At 39.2% G+C, this 16,670-nt stretch overlaps 1 protein-coding gene across 1 annotated transcript in view; it reads right to left on the bottom strand.

Annotated features, from left to right (window-relative positions):
- grid2 (glutamate receptor, ionotropic, delta 2) overlaps window positions 1–16,670 on the bottom strand; it is a 442,371-nt gene that overhangs the window by 349,360 nt on the left and 76,341 nt on the right. Inside the window, exon 2 of the mRNA XM_070834212.1 lies at window positions 14,176–14,331. Within this exon, the coding sequence (XP_070690313.1) occupies window positions 14,176–14,331 (156 nt within the window). The remainder of the gene's footprint in view (window positions 1–14,175; window positions 14,332–16,670) is intronic.

Below are 16,670 nucleotides of genomic sequence, written 5' to 3'. Positions count from 1 at the left end.
AATTGACAACTAAAGAACAATCTAACAAGTACATTTTTGTCTATTTAGCCAAGAACGCTTGACCTGGAAATTAAAGTAATGGAAAACATTCCAGGCAAAAAGAATGAGGCAAATGTTGAATAAAAAGAACATTTTGGATTTGACTGGATACTTGAATTTTTGCTATAATGCTGCATCCAGTTTTTGCGGGTGCTGATCAAGAACAATTCAGCAGCAATATGATTTCACATAATAAAGTTACTTCTAAACTGTAGGTTATACATGTATATGGGTATGAGAGTACACATTGTGTTGAATGTGGTGCTGGCATTTCAGTCATTATTGACTCTTCACCAAGAGGGGCACCAAGTGCAGCAGGGAGAGACAATTTAACAGTGGAACAGCTCATTTACATCCCTATTCACCATTCCCTCTTCCAATTATCTTCCCCAAATCACAGAGGAAAGAGCTTCTCATTTTTTTCTGCTTTTTCTCTGTATCTCACTCTCTCTCATTTCATCTCTCTGCATCATTTATCGCTCTGCCTATCTGCCACTTTATGTGCTTGACTACGGCTGGTACCAGTGCACTGGCTCTTCAGAGCATTTCATTAAATTCCTTCTCATGGCTCACTCCTCTCCACCTTCACCTGCATGACCCTGAAACTCTGTTGTGTGTGTGTGTGTGTGTGTGTGTGTGTGTGTGTGTGTGTGTGTGTGTGTGTGTGTGCAAGCGGCCGTATTGGCATGTGTGCAATCATGCCGTGGGGAACTCCCAGTAACAGCACCAATAATGCCCCCAAAACAGGAGAAATCCCCTCGGTAAAACCTTTTCATCTCCTCACGTCTATCACTCCTATTTCTGTCTCTCAACCAGTCTCAGCCAGGTGATTTACGTGTGTCATCCATTTGTCAAGGAGGAAGCGTAGTTTGAGCTATCACTATGGTAACTCAGTGGTCTGACTGACGGCTTGTCAACTGGGCATCAACCATTAGCCAAATGGAAGCCTGTAATCATTTCCCCAGTGATAGATGAGATGGCAGTGTAAAACTGTGGAGAAGAGATAGAGAGACAAAGACAGTGACAGAGACAAGTGCTATGTTTTATGTATGCAACACCTGTAAATGGAAAATTTGCATGACACTGAGTTTTTTAGATAGATATTCAAACAGCACTACAGTGGTGTGAAAAAGTATTTGCCCCCTTACAGATTTCTTCTGTTTTTGCTTTATTGTCACACTTACATGTTTCAGATCATCAAACCAATTTTAATATCAGACATAGATGACCTGAGTAAACACAAAAAGCAGTTTTTAAATGATGATTTCATTTATTAAGGGAAAAAAGCTATCCAAACCAACCTGGCCCTATGTGAAAAAGTAATTGCGCCCTCCTTGTTAAATCATGAATTAACTGTGATTAACCACATTTTTGAAAGCTGAGTTCAATTTCATTTGCCACACCCAGGCCTGATTACTGCCAGAGCTGTAGAATCAAGGAATCACTTAAATAGACAGCATGATGTAGGCTGAAAGATCTCAAAATGCAACACATCATGCCCCCATCTAAAGCAATTCAAGAACAGACAAGAAACAAAGTTATTGACATCTATTAGTCTGGAAAGGGTTACAAAGCCATTTCTAAGGCTTTGGGACTCCAGCGAACAACAGTGAGAGCCATTATCCCCGAATGGAGAAAACATGGAGCAGTGGTGAACCTTCCCAGGACTACCGGCCTACCAAAATTACTCCAAGAGTGCATCAACGTCTCATGCAGGAGGTCACAAAAGAACCCCAAACAACATCTAAAGCACTGCAGGCCTCACTTGCCTCAATTAAGGTCAGTGTCCATGATTCAACAATAAGAAAGACACTGGGCAAAAATGGCCTCCATGGGAGAGTTCCAAGGTGAAAACCACTGCTGACCAAAAAGAACACAAAGGCACATCTCACACTTGCTAAAAAACATCTTGATGATCCCGATGATCCTGATCCTGAAGCTAAAGGGGCAGGCCACACAAGACCAGAATTCAAGTGTGATTGAATTATACCATAAAATTATTAAAATAAGCACAAGTGATAATATAAATGTGCTTATCCAGTAATTATACATGTGAAGCTGTCATCATGCAGTTACACTCAAATAGCCGAGTGAGGTATACTGTACAGATCAACCAGAGGCAGGGCTTGGCAAATCTATTAAACAGCTTGATTTGTTGTATTGCTTTATGTTGTTGTGACAAGATGCAGTAATATGAAGACCGATATCAGCATGATTTACATAATGCAACCATGTACAATTAGTAAAACAAAAGAAATGCTGTCAGAATTACAGATTTAATTCTCAACACTTTAACGTAACAAGGAGGGGAAGCAGTGACATCTGACAGCAGTGGCAGTGACTGTTGTTGCTTTACTTGCACATGTAAAAGGGGTAAAATGCCATCAGCCTTCAAATATGGAGTTATTTGTATCCATGTCACAGTGCAATGGCCAGACATCGCCATCATCGTCTCTTTAAGGTCTTCAGGGGAGGAGGGAAAGAATGATGTCACTCCAGGAGGTCTATGCACTTTCTCACCTGGTCCAACAATTTGAATGTCAATTTAGAGGAAGTAATTCATGTCTTAAGGGCAAAAAAGCATTCAAAAATGCATTCAGCTGAAGGATAGTGGTGCTTTAAGCCACAACAAAAATAATTTCACGGTGATCTTTTTCCATCTGCACTGAAGGACTGTGTTTATGTATTTAAAGAGGGGAAGCTGGCTGTCATGCAGCCATACAGACTGACACAAAGGCAGAGAGACAAAGAGCATGCACTGGTCAATGCTCAGTAGGGGCAGGAAGGAAACCTTTCAATAGAGATGCACTTCTGACTTCTATTCAAATGACATTTTCTATCTACCAACCAATCAACAGACCTACCACCAACAGAGTGTGCATACACACACACACACAATATTCAAAGCCACAAAAGTCTGGTTGGATTTGATTTGTCCCCAGCTGTCAGCTGCTGGACTCCATCACATACACATGCACGGACAAAATAGCATCATATTGCCTCTTGTAAAACGGCAGTGTTGCCATGGATACATCCCTCCACCATTCCTCGACCAACTCACCCGCCCTTCAACCACCCACCTCCCATGATTAGTAGGGAGGTTAATTGAATTGTTGCAATTTATCACTGAATAAAGACAAAGACTAAGAGAGAAAGAGATGAAGCGGGGAGGAGAGATGAGAAAAAAATATATAAAGCTAAAAGAACAGAGAGGTTAACATCTTTGTAGTTTCATCATGCTTTTGTGTGTGTGTGTGTGTGTGTGTCTGTGTGTCTGTGTGCATGTGTGTTCTTATATCTTATATTACTTACTGAATGGGGCAACTAAACTGGGATAACACTAGAACACTCACGGTGTCGGGCCCACAGTGTTTTGTGGGACCATTTTACTTGACCCCAATAGGTCTTTTTATACACTGTGTCAGTGGGAAGATAGAGACATGTGGTTGTGTGCGCGTGTTTGGCTTGTGTATACAGTTGTTTGTTAGGAAGTTAGATAAATGGACAAATGAAGGGAGGATGGCAGAAGGGGGAGGGCTTCCAGACTCTGAGTGATGGAACGGCCTTAGAAAATGAGATGTCTTTGGTCTCTATGGCAGCTAACGAGCCATTTCTGAGCATTCACAACAGAGATGGCAGACACAAAGATGCTGGACATAGACAGAGAAACATGGAAGAAGGAGGCAAGGAATAAGAATGGGGAGTAAGACTAAATGATATTGGCCCCAGTTTCCATGGTAGCTAATTTCACTGCAAGTCTGATTCATGTGTGTCAAATTGCATTGTGGGGAAACGGAAAGTGAAGGCTGTGTTGGTTTTCTCTCACAGGTCAGTATACAGAGGCAGTCAGATGCAGCTGTGAGTGACTGCATGTTACTGATTGACAGATTAGGTTATTTTATAACAAAAAAAAAAAAAAAACTATAGATCTACATGACTCGAGATGTTTTGGTTTTTGAACAGAAAACACACCCTCAATGTAAAAGAGTAAAAGGAAAGATTTATATCTGCTGTCAAGTCAAAGCCATAGCCTGCTTTTTTCAATAACCATTTCCCAGTGCCCCTCGAGTGTTTGTTTGGGTAAAAGGCTTCATGTTCCAAACAAGTGACTCACAAGCTTTCGGTCAGAGTCAGGACCCAGATTACACAAGAGCAAGAATAGTGGAGCTGTGACGGTCCAAAGAGATTGTCTTGGGAAAGCCACAACGTAGCTAAAAATGTGCCAGATAATTTAGTTTCTACAGAATATGCTCAAGGGTTAAACTGCTTCGAAAGCCTGAGAGTAAAGACATAAACATGTTTTAAAGTTTCCACAAATTAACCATGAAGTTACATAAACAAGAAAACAACAACACTTCTTTACGGTTACACTTACCCCACAACAAGGTAAGTACCATTATTCTCAACCAACATGAGATCCCACTGGAACTTGACATTTGTAACAGCGTAAACAAATCAAAGCCTAAAACACCAAATGTGATGCCATTATCTGCTCTATCCACAATGTCACTATCTATATGCACTAAATCAATTCTCTGTCAATAATGTTCAGTATTATGTGTGTCTCCAATCCAGTACTGCGACTTTTCTGCTGATTCTGACGCTTTTGTTTGGACGAAGACTCCACTTGAGGAGGGGGCCTTCTAAATCTTTTAAGTGGCACATTAATGTTCTATGAACAGGGAGGATCATGTAACACTGGCATATTCTAAGGAAAAATGCAGCCAAAACAGAAGAGGATAGAGAGGGGGATGAGAGAGAAACATTGGAGGTAGATGAAGAAAATATTCGTAATGAGGAGAATATTATTTTTGTATTTCAAAAGGGCTGCCCTTTTACGAAGTTTTGTTTTTGTTAATGTGTTATTATCATTATCACAGTGTACTCATCAATGTGACAAAGTCTGGTTTAGTTATTCTCATCACACTCATGCAGTCAAGTGTTTCTCACACCCTTAAGGCATTTGCTTCATGCTGACTTTAGCACTATACCACATCGTTACTGCCAGTCCCACTGTGTCAGAATAGATAAATTGAAAAGATGACAAATCTTCTAAATATATATTTCAGTCACTCTGGTCCACTGAAACTTTAATTAAGAACTTAAGAAGATGGCGCATTCTATTATCGTTTTTATACATATCCCATTTTGCTTTAGCAGCCCTCATAATTAATACAAGCAAATATCTTGAGAAAAAAAGGTGATTAAAAAAAAGCAACATTGGGACTGCAGAATGGATATAAACTGGAAATTAAATCTCATCGCTAAATGCCACTATTTCCCTTGTTTGTGAATCAGTTTACGGTTTTAGATTGGTGGCAAATGGAAAAGGTTAATACACGCCTCTTTATTCTACTTACACCACCACACAGTATCTCATGTGTTTTCTCAGCTCACCACAAATACTGTGAGAGACGACTAAAGTGGTAACTAAGATAACTAAGGATTCACTGTACTACTACTTAACTGGTAACTCCAAAACATGTTGTGGGGCTCTTCTGGTCTAATGTCGTTAACTTAGCATAAAGTGTTGTCCTTGAAAATGTTAAAGATTAGCAAATAAGGTTTCCTAAGGTCCATTTAATAGTGTATCTCACCATTCATTGCTTAAAAACACATTTTTCTGTTGTCCAGTGTGAGCCTCTCTGACTGTTATGTTACTGATATGTTTGGTTCTGTCCATGGTGCTGAATCTTCTCAGCAGCCATTTACGATAAATGTATAAATATGACATTTTAAGGACACATTTAACAAATTAACATGTAAGCAAATGATCAAGTCTTTGCTGTAGGGCTGCACCTAACAATTATTTGCATGATCAATTAATAGGCCAATTACGTATTGGTGAAACTGGTGAAGTTGTTTGTTTTGTTCAACCAACAATACAAAACCCAATGAAATTTGCAATGATATAAAACAAACAGCAGCAAATCCTTAAATCTTAGAGGTAATCATAGAAATAATTGTTCAGAGAATTCATCATATTCTTAGATGAGTCATTCATGTGCATTCTGCACTTGGGATTATTTCTTTAGTGCATTAATTAAAAGTTAAATTAAACTGCTCCTCATTTTGATGATGACTCCTACATTCAGAAGAATAGAAACAACAAACAGGTAGTCATAGATGTTGGCAGCGTCTGTCAGAACTATTATATAGTTTTCAGTCTGCACACTCTAGTAAAGGTGAGAGGGGGTTCTTTTTTTATCAATCTGTGTGTGTGGCTCTGTGTGCATAAACACGATTGTGTGCCCTGTGTGTCAAGACTAAACTGAGATGAAAAATAAACTGAGACAACTATTGAGTTCACTCCCTCCTGTGGGCTCATCCTGCTCTTTTTCCTCGCCCCCAACCTTTCCGTAGACTGTTATCCAATTAGGCGATTCTCATTGCTTTAATCAATGGAGACATGAATAGACACACACTGGCATGCATACAGACATGGGCACACAACTCCACCCATTCTCTAAGTAATGTCTAGCTGGGTCACTGTGAAGGTGGGGGTATAGGTTGTAGAGAGTGAAATGTGAATATAAGTGACAGGAGCAGACACACAATTAAGCACCATGCGGGAGGAAGACAGGGAGACAGGGAGAGTGATTTTATGCAAGCCCCTTTACTCACTTCTGACACAATTTTGTACATGCACACGCATATACACACACACTCAGACACGCACGTACATGCATGCGCACACACACGGTCATCAGGGCATAGGACACAGTATTTAAATACACAAGTCTTTTTAAAATCTAGTTGGAGGGCTTTATTGTTACATGGTCTCCATTATTAGAGTTTTTTCACTTCAGTATAGTGGTTTTACTGCTTAATGGAAAACAGAGGGTAAGTCCTAACGTTGTGTTGCAGAGATGCAAGCTAGACAAAGGTGAGACTCTCTAACTTGGCATCCTGTTCCTTGAATTATTGTCCCCTTATTGAATTATTGGTCCTCTAATACAGTATATATTAATGTCCCTTCGACATTCTGCTATGTTATGAGTTAGACAGTGAACTGTGCTACACTTCCATCTGGGTTAAAACAAGTCAGTCACACAACTTGAACCAGATGTAAATCATTCATGTAATTGGAAGGCAAAGGCCGTATTTTTTGAGGCTTTAGCAGGAGGATCCCTCAAATATTTACTTATTAAATATTAAATGTGAGTGATTTCAAAATCTTGCCCTTCTGAAGAACATGTACAAATTGTGCAAATGTATTAAGAGAAAGAAAAGAGAAAAAGAAAACTGAATTAATCATTCTACAGAACTTTTAATGACAGCACACAAAGTGTGAGAGTACCACACATCGTTCTAGAGATCTGCACTTTATTAACTGATCTAAGTAAATGATTGGATTAAAAAAACATTCAGAATCATAAATGAACCCAATACTGTGTCTTGTTTAATAAGAAAAACACAGGAGGGATCGTCATTGGTGGTATTGTGCTTGTTAAATTTGAATGAATTGAATTTCAGTATCACAGCTACAAAGCTCCACCCTCCACGCTGAGCTTCTGCTGGACCTGTTGCTCCCATGCTTCTCCACACCAGTTGAGAGGGCTTCCTCTAATGTGCCACTCATTTTTAAAAGCTAATTTTGAAAGCACATTACTTAGTCAGTTTCTCTATGCAGCATTGTTACTTTATAATATCTTTTTTTTAAGCTTGGTGATCGCCAAATAAGCCCACCTCTGAACTGCACCTACAGAGCTCTGCTTTACACAGAATGTGCTGATTGCATAATAAGCTGCTCTCTTAGTGCTAATTACATGTGGATTGCCAGCACGAACTGAATGAAAGGCAAGGTGCAAATTACCCCTATACATTTCCTGTACGTAAATATTGCCCTTAGAGAGGACAGGCAGTTCATGCTGCTATTAATCACACTACCGACCGCAGCAGGTTCTGGCTGTTTACAAATGATTAGCTTTTGCAATCCTTTAATGAACCCCAACAGTGCCCCGACATTTGTGATTTTTCAAGCTACACTTTCACCACTGACTGCCGTATATTGTCTTGTAAACAGAATCTAAGCAAGTAAGAGGTAACTGTATCATCTTATTATAATGTATACCTACTTATTGTAATTCAAACAATCACACGAACACACAAAGGTGCAGGAAATTTAGGAAAATGTGTCAGTGACCTTGTAAGGCAGGAATTTGATTATAAAACACAAAATGCAAAGCTTAATAGTATTAGAATTTTGAAAAAACTAAAATATTTTAAGTTGATGTAACCAATTGTCTTTAGTTTCTTCTTAAAAGGACACCCTTTTCAGCAGAGCAGCGAAAGCCCTCATATATGAGACATAGACAGCGACAACGGCAATTGATTTGCCAGCCAAGTTCCCAGTTGGCTAGACAAATATACAGATAGACAGGCAGATAGGGAGAAAGGCAACCAATTCACCAGCCAGCACGGTCAAACAGACAGACCGGCAGGCAGACTGGCAAGGAAATGACTAAGGCGGTCTGTTCAGTACCAGGCAGGCAGAAAGACAGGAAAGTATTTATTGACCCTTCCACAAATTTGCACAGACTAGTCAACAGACTGAGGATCTGGAGACCTGCAGAAGTTTAATCAGTCAAGAATGAAAGCAGCAAAAAGAAGAAGCAAAGCCAGTTTGTCATTGAAAACTAGCTGGTTGAAGTCCCTCGCAAGAAAATGAATAAGTGGCATTTTAGCTATAATAAATCCTGTGCTGCCAATACATATGCTGTATTCTCTTGAGAAACTCTCTCAGATTCTCCCTATGTGCTTTCTATGGCAGCCAACAGTACTAGACAGTGGTGCACCAATATGAGATTCCTCAAAGAAATTGTCTACAATCAGCCAAAAATATCCCCTGAACTGAAAACAACTTACAGAATAATCTTGCCCCCCCCCCCAAAAAAAACAAGAACATAAAATGCAAGGACCACCAAAAGACAGAAAATAGCACATACTGCAGGATTTCAGGGACATGCTGTTGGCTCAGTCTGCTCAGTCAAAGAGCAAGTGCTCAAATGCTGCCTTCTGCTGTGCTGTCACATCACTGTTTACTCACTGTCTTTATTTCACACAATGCTGATATTATATATAAGACACTTCAAATGCGAGCTCCCCATTGTCCTTGAAATAAAGAAGAGGGAAACAAACACAGACATTTAGCCTACATGCACACAGAGTCCAGATTATATAGAACATATAGAACCCTATTCCAGTTGGGACTTCAAAGAATTACAGCTCTACTAGCAAACAACATTGTGGAGCGCTTATATCAAAGCAAATGCCTTAACAAGGCAGAGGAACACAAACACATATACGACAATACTCTACATTCACATAAGGTCTTCTGAGCTAATCTCTCAACACACAGTTACACTTACAGTTTGACCACTTTTGTTTGCTACAGGCATGCAGCCTGATGCCTGTTTGAAATGCAATCAAGCTTACAAATGTATTCTCTCCTCTCTCCTTCACTCGCTCTGCCAAGGCTAATGTAGTGTTTCTTGTGTAGCTACCTTTGTGAGAACCACTTTGAGTTTTAGACCTTGGGAGTAAGGACACTTTTGGAAAGTGAGGATATTTTGACCAATCCTCACAACTTCAAAGGACCATTTGAAGGTTAGGAAATGGTTTTAAGGTTAAGGTAAGGGTAAGGGTTGGAGTTAGGCATTTAGCTGTGATGGTTAAGGTTAGGGAGTATAATGGAAAAGTACAAAGTTGTATATGTGTGTTCATTTCAGTGTGTGCAGAGGTGTTGATAGTGGGCTGATAATTAATAATAAGTAGGAGTCATCATCAAAATGAGGGGCAGTTTAATTTTACTTTTAATTAATTCATTGAAGGGATACTAAATCTTGGCATTTTTCATGTTGCCTCTTTAAATCCACTGCTTTTGGGTTTTTTTTATCTATAGTAAATAAAACATTTCTGCCAAGAGATAAGAATGGTATTAGATTCAAGAAATATAGTGCAAACAATGGTCAAATGGTCACATTTCTAACCTTGAATCATTTTCTGACCTCTTTCTTCACCTGTTTATTTTAATAATTAACTTTAGCGAGAAATTCTATATTGTAAGAATAACTTTCTTCAGAGAATACATTTCTTACCTGCATCAGAGCTCAATAATTAAATGAAAAGAGTACATGAACAATGTGCAATGTGTGTAAATTTACTAGAGGATTCCAAATGGCAGCCAGCTATGTGTGCCGGCTCACACAAACATGTATATTATTGATCAGCTAATCATCCCATTTTACTTTGTGTCAACATACTGGCTGCTTCATGAGAAACCTGAAATCAATGAAATATGTTTCTCTGGTCATGGATACTGGTACATATGGGCATGTTTCTTTGTCTTTTTAACTCAGTTTCCTAAAGTCCTTAGGTTTTCACACCAATGTGAAAGCTGTCAGCTACCATCGATCAATCAGTGGCACAATTTGCGACCCTGCTGAGGGTCCAGCTTTGTTGCGCTTCCTCCTTCAACTCTTCACCCCTTCTTCTAGAACCTTGTCCTGGACTGCAGTTGAGCAGGGCATCAGTTGCAAGCTCTCTGCCCCAGTGTGACCTCATGACAGTGACGCACAGGCCTGCCTGAACCAAGCTTATTTAGCACCAGCAGGTATCTGACAATTGATTCTTCAAGCATCATGCAGCTAACTAGCAAGGAACAAAGCGAATGGAGTTCTCTGACTTGCAACTAGAACACAACAAGGACAAGGAGCACCCTTCAAAACCACCACCTTTCTCCAGCTAGGCTCATTAACAGGTTTGCCATGTAAGAAAGCAGGATGTCAAAGGACTTCTCTCTTCTTCCCTCCAGGGACAGGCAACAAACTAACTAGGCCAACACAGCATGGGATAATTGTGTACAATGCTAAGCACAACTGTTTGACTCTATTAATGGACATGTATGAATTTGCTTTGCTTTGCTGTTGAATGAGTTTGAATGATGTGATGTCTTGTTATTGTTAGCCACACTGCTAACTTGATGTTAGCTCTGCACACACAGACACAGGGCATGCAAACTAACCATCCTTTCCTAACCTGGCACTTTTATCCTACGCACTCAAATATACATACACTCAAATTGTCCTCGACCAAAAAACCCAACAGCCACATTAACTTCACAGCTAGCTCATGGCCTGTGCCTTTTTCTACCTCTGACCCAAACCAGGGGCACACGCTCACCCACACACACACTTTCTCTATTGTTCTACAGCTTGGCACATTTAGTTAGATTTTATTTTGCTAGGCTGACTTTGCTCCGTTTTTAATAAATGCTTTTGAGTATATATGTTAATCTCTCTTAATGTTGTACAAGAGTGAAGATTGCCAACCTTTACGCTACCAAGAACTCCAGAATCTTGCAACTCATTATGGAAATTGATAATTTAGGTTATTTAATGAGACTAAAGCAGTTGAATTGGCTATCTGTTTCTTCTTTTCAAAGAAGTGGAGCCCCCAGGTGGTTTGCATTATATCTTATTAATCAATATAATTGTTAATTATCTCTGACAATTATTAATTATTCCTGATTTTAACAATTTTAACCCCAATAATGTTATGGTTGCTCTGTGTGTTTGTGCCTGCCCTACAGCACTGAACCTAATCACTGCAATCCCACAGTAGCACCCATACACTCATCTCTATCTTTCTGCCTAAGTTTAACGGTTATCATAATTCGTGTAATGGCACATTTAACCTGAACACAGATAACAATGTTGATAGCAACAGTTGTGTAGAGATCAAACAAATCTTATGAAACAAAACACTACATGGAAAGTTGACTGTAATACATGAAAAAAAAACCTTTTACGTCTTGTTTGTTTTGTGATGCTATGAAGTGGCAGCATTCATAATATACCTGACAGTTCTTTCATTGCCTTTATTTAAAATGTGTTTGTCTATAAGATGTTTTAGAAAAAAACCAAAACCAAACATAATTTGCAGCTGGATTTTGTTTTGCTGATGTACATAAAAGGGAGATGTGTATGTACTGTGAATCTGTAAATCAGGTCTGACACATTTTTATGGTAAATTGTTTTACATTTATATTAATGTGAATAAAAAAACATTAATTAAAGTAGTACAAGGCTGTTGTAATCAACTGCACTGCTGGCCTCATTCACGTGTGCACTCTAATTCTGCACTTCTACACATGAGGGGCTTTTGCTGAATTAGTCATATTAGAATATCATATAAAAGTCATTTGTTGTGCTACAACATTATAAAAAGGTTATTGACTTCATAAAGTTGTGTTACACGGGATTCTATTAAATGCTCAATTTAGAATTAAGCCTGTTGGTTTTTGTTGTTATTCGGCAGCTAAATTATATTCTTTGACAGGCATGCATGCATATCCAAATCTATGTGCACATGGATGAAAATGAGATGTGTAGACAGGTGTATCCACATATTTCTCATCCAAACTACATTTGCATGAAATAAACTGGACGTCAACGTAAACTAAAACAAAACATGTGGAGGAAATAAATAAAACACTGCCTCATCATCAGCTGACTATGAGATGCAAGGTAACTCAAAGGACATGCAAACCATGCATGAAAATTGAGGGAACATTAAAGACAGAGGCCGATTTTTTTCTTTTTATTTTTTTTCTTGTGGTTTTACATTAATTATTTTCCCATGCCTCACTGTTAACATGCTCTATAGGGTTGAAGTCTGGAGATTGACTTGGCCAGTCTAAAACCTCCCACTTCTTGCCCCTGATGAACTCCTTTGTTGTTTTTGCAGTGCGTTTTGAATCATTATCTTGCTGCACCATGAAGGATCTCCCAATCAGTTTGGTTGCATCTTTCTTTAAATTGCCAGACAAAATGTCTCTGTAGACTTTTGAGTTCATTTTGCTGCTGCCATCATGTGTTACATCATCAATGAAGATGAATGAGCCCATCCCAGAAGAAGCCATGCAAGCCCAAGCCATGACATTGACTGCCATGACCTCCACTGTGTTTCACAGATGAGCTTGTATGTTTGGGATCCTGAGCAGATCCTCTCTTTCTCTAAACTTTAGCCTTTCCATCACTTTGGTAAAGGTTCATCTTTGTCTCATCAGTCTATAAAACTTTGTCCCAGAATTTTTAGGCTTGTCTCTGGACTTTTTGGCAAATTCCAGCCTGGCCTTCCTATTCTTCTTGCTAATGAGTGGTTTGCATCTTCTGGTGTGGCCTCTGTACTTTTGTTCATGATGTCTTCTGCGAACAGTAGATTGTGATACCTTCACTCCTGCCCTCTGGAGGTTGATGCTGATGTCAACAGTTATTTTAGGGTCTTTCTTTACAGCTCTCACAATGTTTCTGTTGTCAGCTGCTGCTATTTTCCTTGGTCTACCCGTTCGACGTCTGTTACTTAGTACACCAGTGGTTTCTTTCTTCTCCAGGACATTCCAAATGGTTGTACTGGCTATGGCCAATGTTTGTGCAATGACTCTGATTGATTTTCCATCTTCTCTCAGCTTCACAATTGCTTGTTTTTCACCCATGGACAGCTCTCTGGTTTTCTTGTTGGTTACGCCTCTAATTATAAATGCAGTCTGCACAGGCAAAACCTAAATCTGAAACTGAACGTAGACATTCAGCGCGATTTATTGTTTGAATAATCAATGTAATAGGACAAACCAGGGCAACAAAACACACCTGTCAGTCACATGTTCCAATACTTTTGCTCACATGAAAAATGGGTGGGTTCAAACAAAAGGTGCTAACTTCTAAGTTGTGTATCAGATCCAGATGTAAATACCTGGAAATAAAAGCTGAAATGTTGATCTCTTGTCTCATATTCATCTTTTGATGCCAAACCCAAATGTTTTCAGTCTACAGCAAAAATAAAGGAATTGGCCTCACTGTTCCAATACTTTTGGAGGGGGTGTACATTGGTACCGAGATAAACATTTTCCTTAGATGTAGTGTAAGGAAGAAAAAAGCTTATTCATACCATTTGCAAGGCAAAATGGAACCATGTCTGGAAGCAAACAGATGCTCTGTTTTGAGCATGTTTTTATGTCAACACCAAAGGAACCTGAGAAATCTGACTTTGAAACTCATGCACCTGCTACAGCCTGTTGCTCAAATGTACAAATGTCAAACCTCAAGACAACAAACAGTAATCTTATCATCTTACCTTCTTGCACAGCCTGGAAGGGGTTGTTCCCATCAACAAATTCCACAGAGATGGTGATCTTCTCTGTCTCCAAGATCTCATTGTTCAGATTGAGATCAGCCACAGCAAGGCGAAACACTTCGTCATCTTTTCGTGCTGACTCGTCAAAGATGGCGCCTAATGACAAGGAAGGAAGCAGAAAGAAATGGAATAAACTATTAGTATTAGAGAACTTTTACAATTAAAAAAAGTAGAGAAAGAAATATGATATGAGCCACAGAAGTATGCAACCTACAAAGGTAAGTTATCAGGCTAAACCTTCAACTCCATCCCAGATGTTCTGGCTTTACAACAACTTAAATATAATCATGCCTTATAGAGTTTGCTGAACAAAAACTTCTACCTTTATTACCTACAAAAATTTGTGGTTGAGACCAGTTCCATGATACCAAAGTTTACAATATGAATATTGACGTATCACTCAATATCTATGTAATAAATAGTTTAAATAGAACATATTTCAGCTAATAACAAGACCAAACTCTGGAGTTGATACCCAGATTTCATTATTTTCATCCTGTAGAGAAGAACACTTGGTAAATGTGAGATGGTTAACTTATATATATCTGGCCATAAGAAACCTCTTTTTGGGGCACTCCGCTCGCTGGAGTGAGTATCTTTAAGGCCGAGTCCTTACTGCAGCAAACCAGATTCAAATCTAGTTCAGGCACCTTTGCTGCATGCTGATCTCTCTCACCCATTTCATGTCACTATCATATTGGAGCAAATTCCAAAAAAAAATAGCCTTTTCTTTTGAAATGGAGCCTCCTTTAAACAAAAGTCTTATAATAAGTTATTGGATTCTGAGGGCTACAAAAGATACACCAGCTGTGTTCTCCAAAGTTGTGAAAAAGAAAGCTGATTTTCTGCCACATTTAGAGGAACCTCTGTTCTGTTAAGACATGTTTGTGGACTTCAAGTGTTCTGCCCCTTAACTTGGATCTGGCTTGAAAAAGACAGGGTTTGAGGATGCAATTGGTCAACAGCATTGTTCTGTCTAAGGTCAAATGCTGCCCAAGGGCACCCTTACTTACTCAACCAAAATCGGTGTTGCATAAAAGGAAACGGTTGGAGAAAAGCGTGGGGAGTGCCAGTATCTGTAGTGGCAGATAAAGTTCCCACCAGTCAATACTAAATTAGTCATAAAAATAAAACCTTCAGGGTTGCTGAGACAGACGAATGAGGCGACATGCAGTGTTGACTGGCTGGAGGAGATTTAGTCTTTGCTTTGGTCTGTTACACACAATTAACCATGTGTTATCTATTTCTCTCTTTCTTCCCTTTTAGCCTCTCATTTCAACCCAGTTTATCCCCTGAATCCACTGGGCTACTAATTGTGTAAGCCAGTGCACTGAAGCACTGCTAACTGTATTTCACTGACCAGAAAATAAGCCTCATATTGTATATTATGTGTGTGTGTGACAGAGAAAGAGAGAGAGACACACACAGGTTGCATATTCCATTATTAGCAGGCTATATTGGCTGTGGACTGTTTTGTGCCACATTAGCTGTTATTTGGTCTTGTATATTTCAGTGAGTAGTCTGGTGGTAATACTGCAAAGGTTATGGTCTGGTCCCGACAGAGGCAAAACGTGCACAAGAAAATATGCTGTTTTTGTAGTGTAAAGTGCAATACTTTGGAGAAAATCATCCTGAAGAAAAATGTGTGACCCCGTGTAGGTTACTATGATGTAATTAAACAGTGTGGAAAAATACATTTAACTGACACAGAGGAATGTATGAACAGCACTAATTTTAAAAACCTGAATCTTACTTCCTCTCTGTTTCAGATGAAGTTGATCAAATTTAACCTCTGAAGGACATTTCAACAGAGCATACACACACCAAATTCAAAATGTCGCCAGCTGCCTTTTAATCAGAAGGCCTCATTAAGCATGCATCCTTCAATCTGATCCATCAGCATTTGGCAACTGTAAATACCCTCCCACTGATTGAGTATCGGTTGTTTTTATAAACATGCAATATAGATGAAGTGAGACAAACAGGCCTGGACAAAGCGATAAAGAGTGAAATACAAAGACTTATTAACTATTCCATTAGGGATTAATTATGAATGCGGTTCCAATCAGCTTGAAGATGACACTGCTAGAGAAGGATTTGTACACATTTTAAACTACCTCTTCGATAATGTTAGCTTGTCTATGTCTAGAGGACAAATGCCTGGAGGGAGGACAAGGGAGGAGTCAAGAGGAGACGAAGGGATTTCCACCATTGAGTTTACTTTTTTTCTTACTGTGTATCTATTTTATATAACTGTGCTATTTTCACTGTGGATGCTGCTGTAACGATACAATTTCCCAGTCTGGGATCAATAAAGTAGATCTATCTATCTATCTGTCTTACAGTTTAACAGCTGCTGTACCTGTGCAGTCATTCATCAGCTGCCACTGCTGTATGTGTTTAAAGATCACAGTCTTTAATTTAGGCACAATGAC

The sequence above is a fragment of the Pempheris klunzingeri genome, chromosome 7 (assembly GCF_042242105.1).
Source record: "Pempheris klunzingeri isolate RE-2024b chromosome 7, fPemKlu1.hap1, whole genome shotgun sequence".
NCBI lineage: Eukaryota > Metazoa > Chordata > Actinopteri > Acropomatiformes > Pempheridae > Pempheris > Pempheris klunzingeri.
Note: the sequence above shows the minus strand (reverse complement) of the source record. Positions and strands in the feature narration are given on the sequence as shown.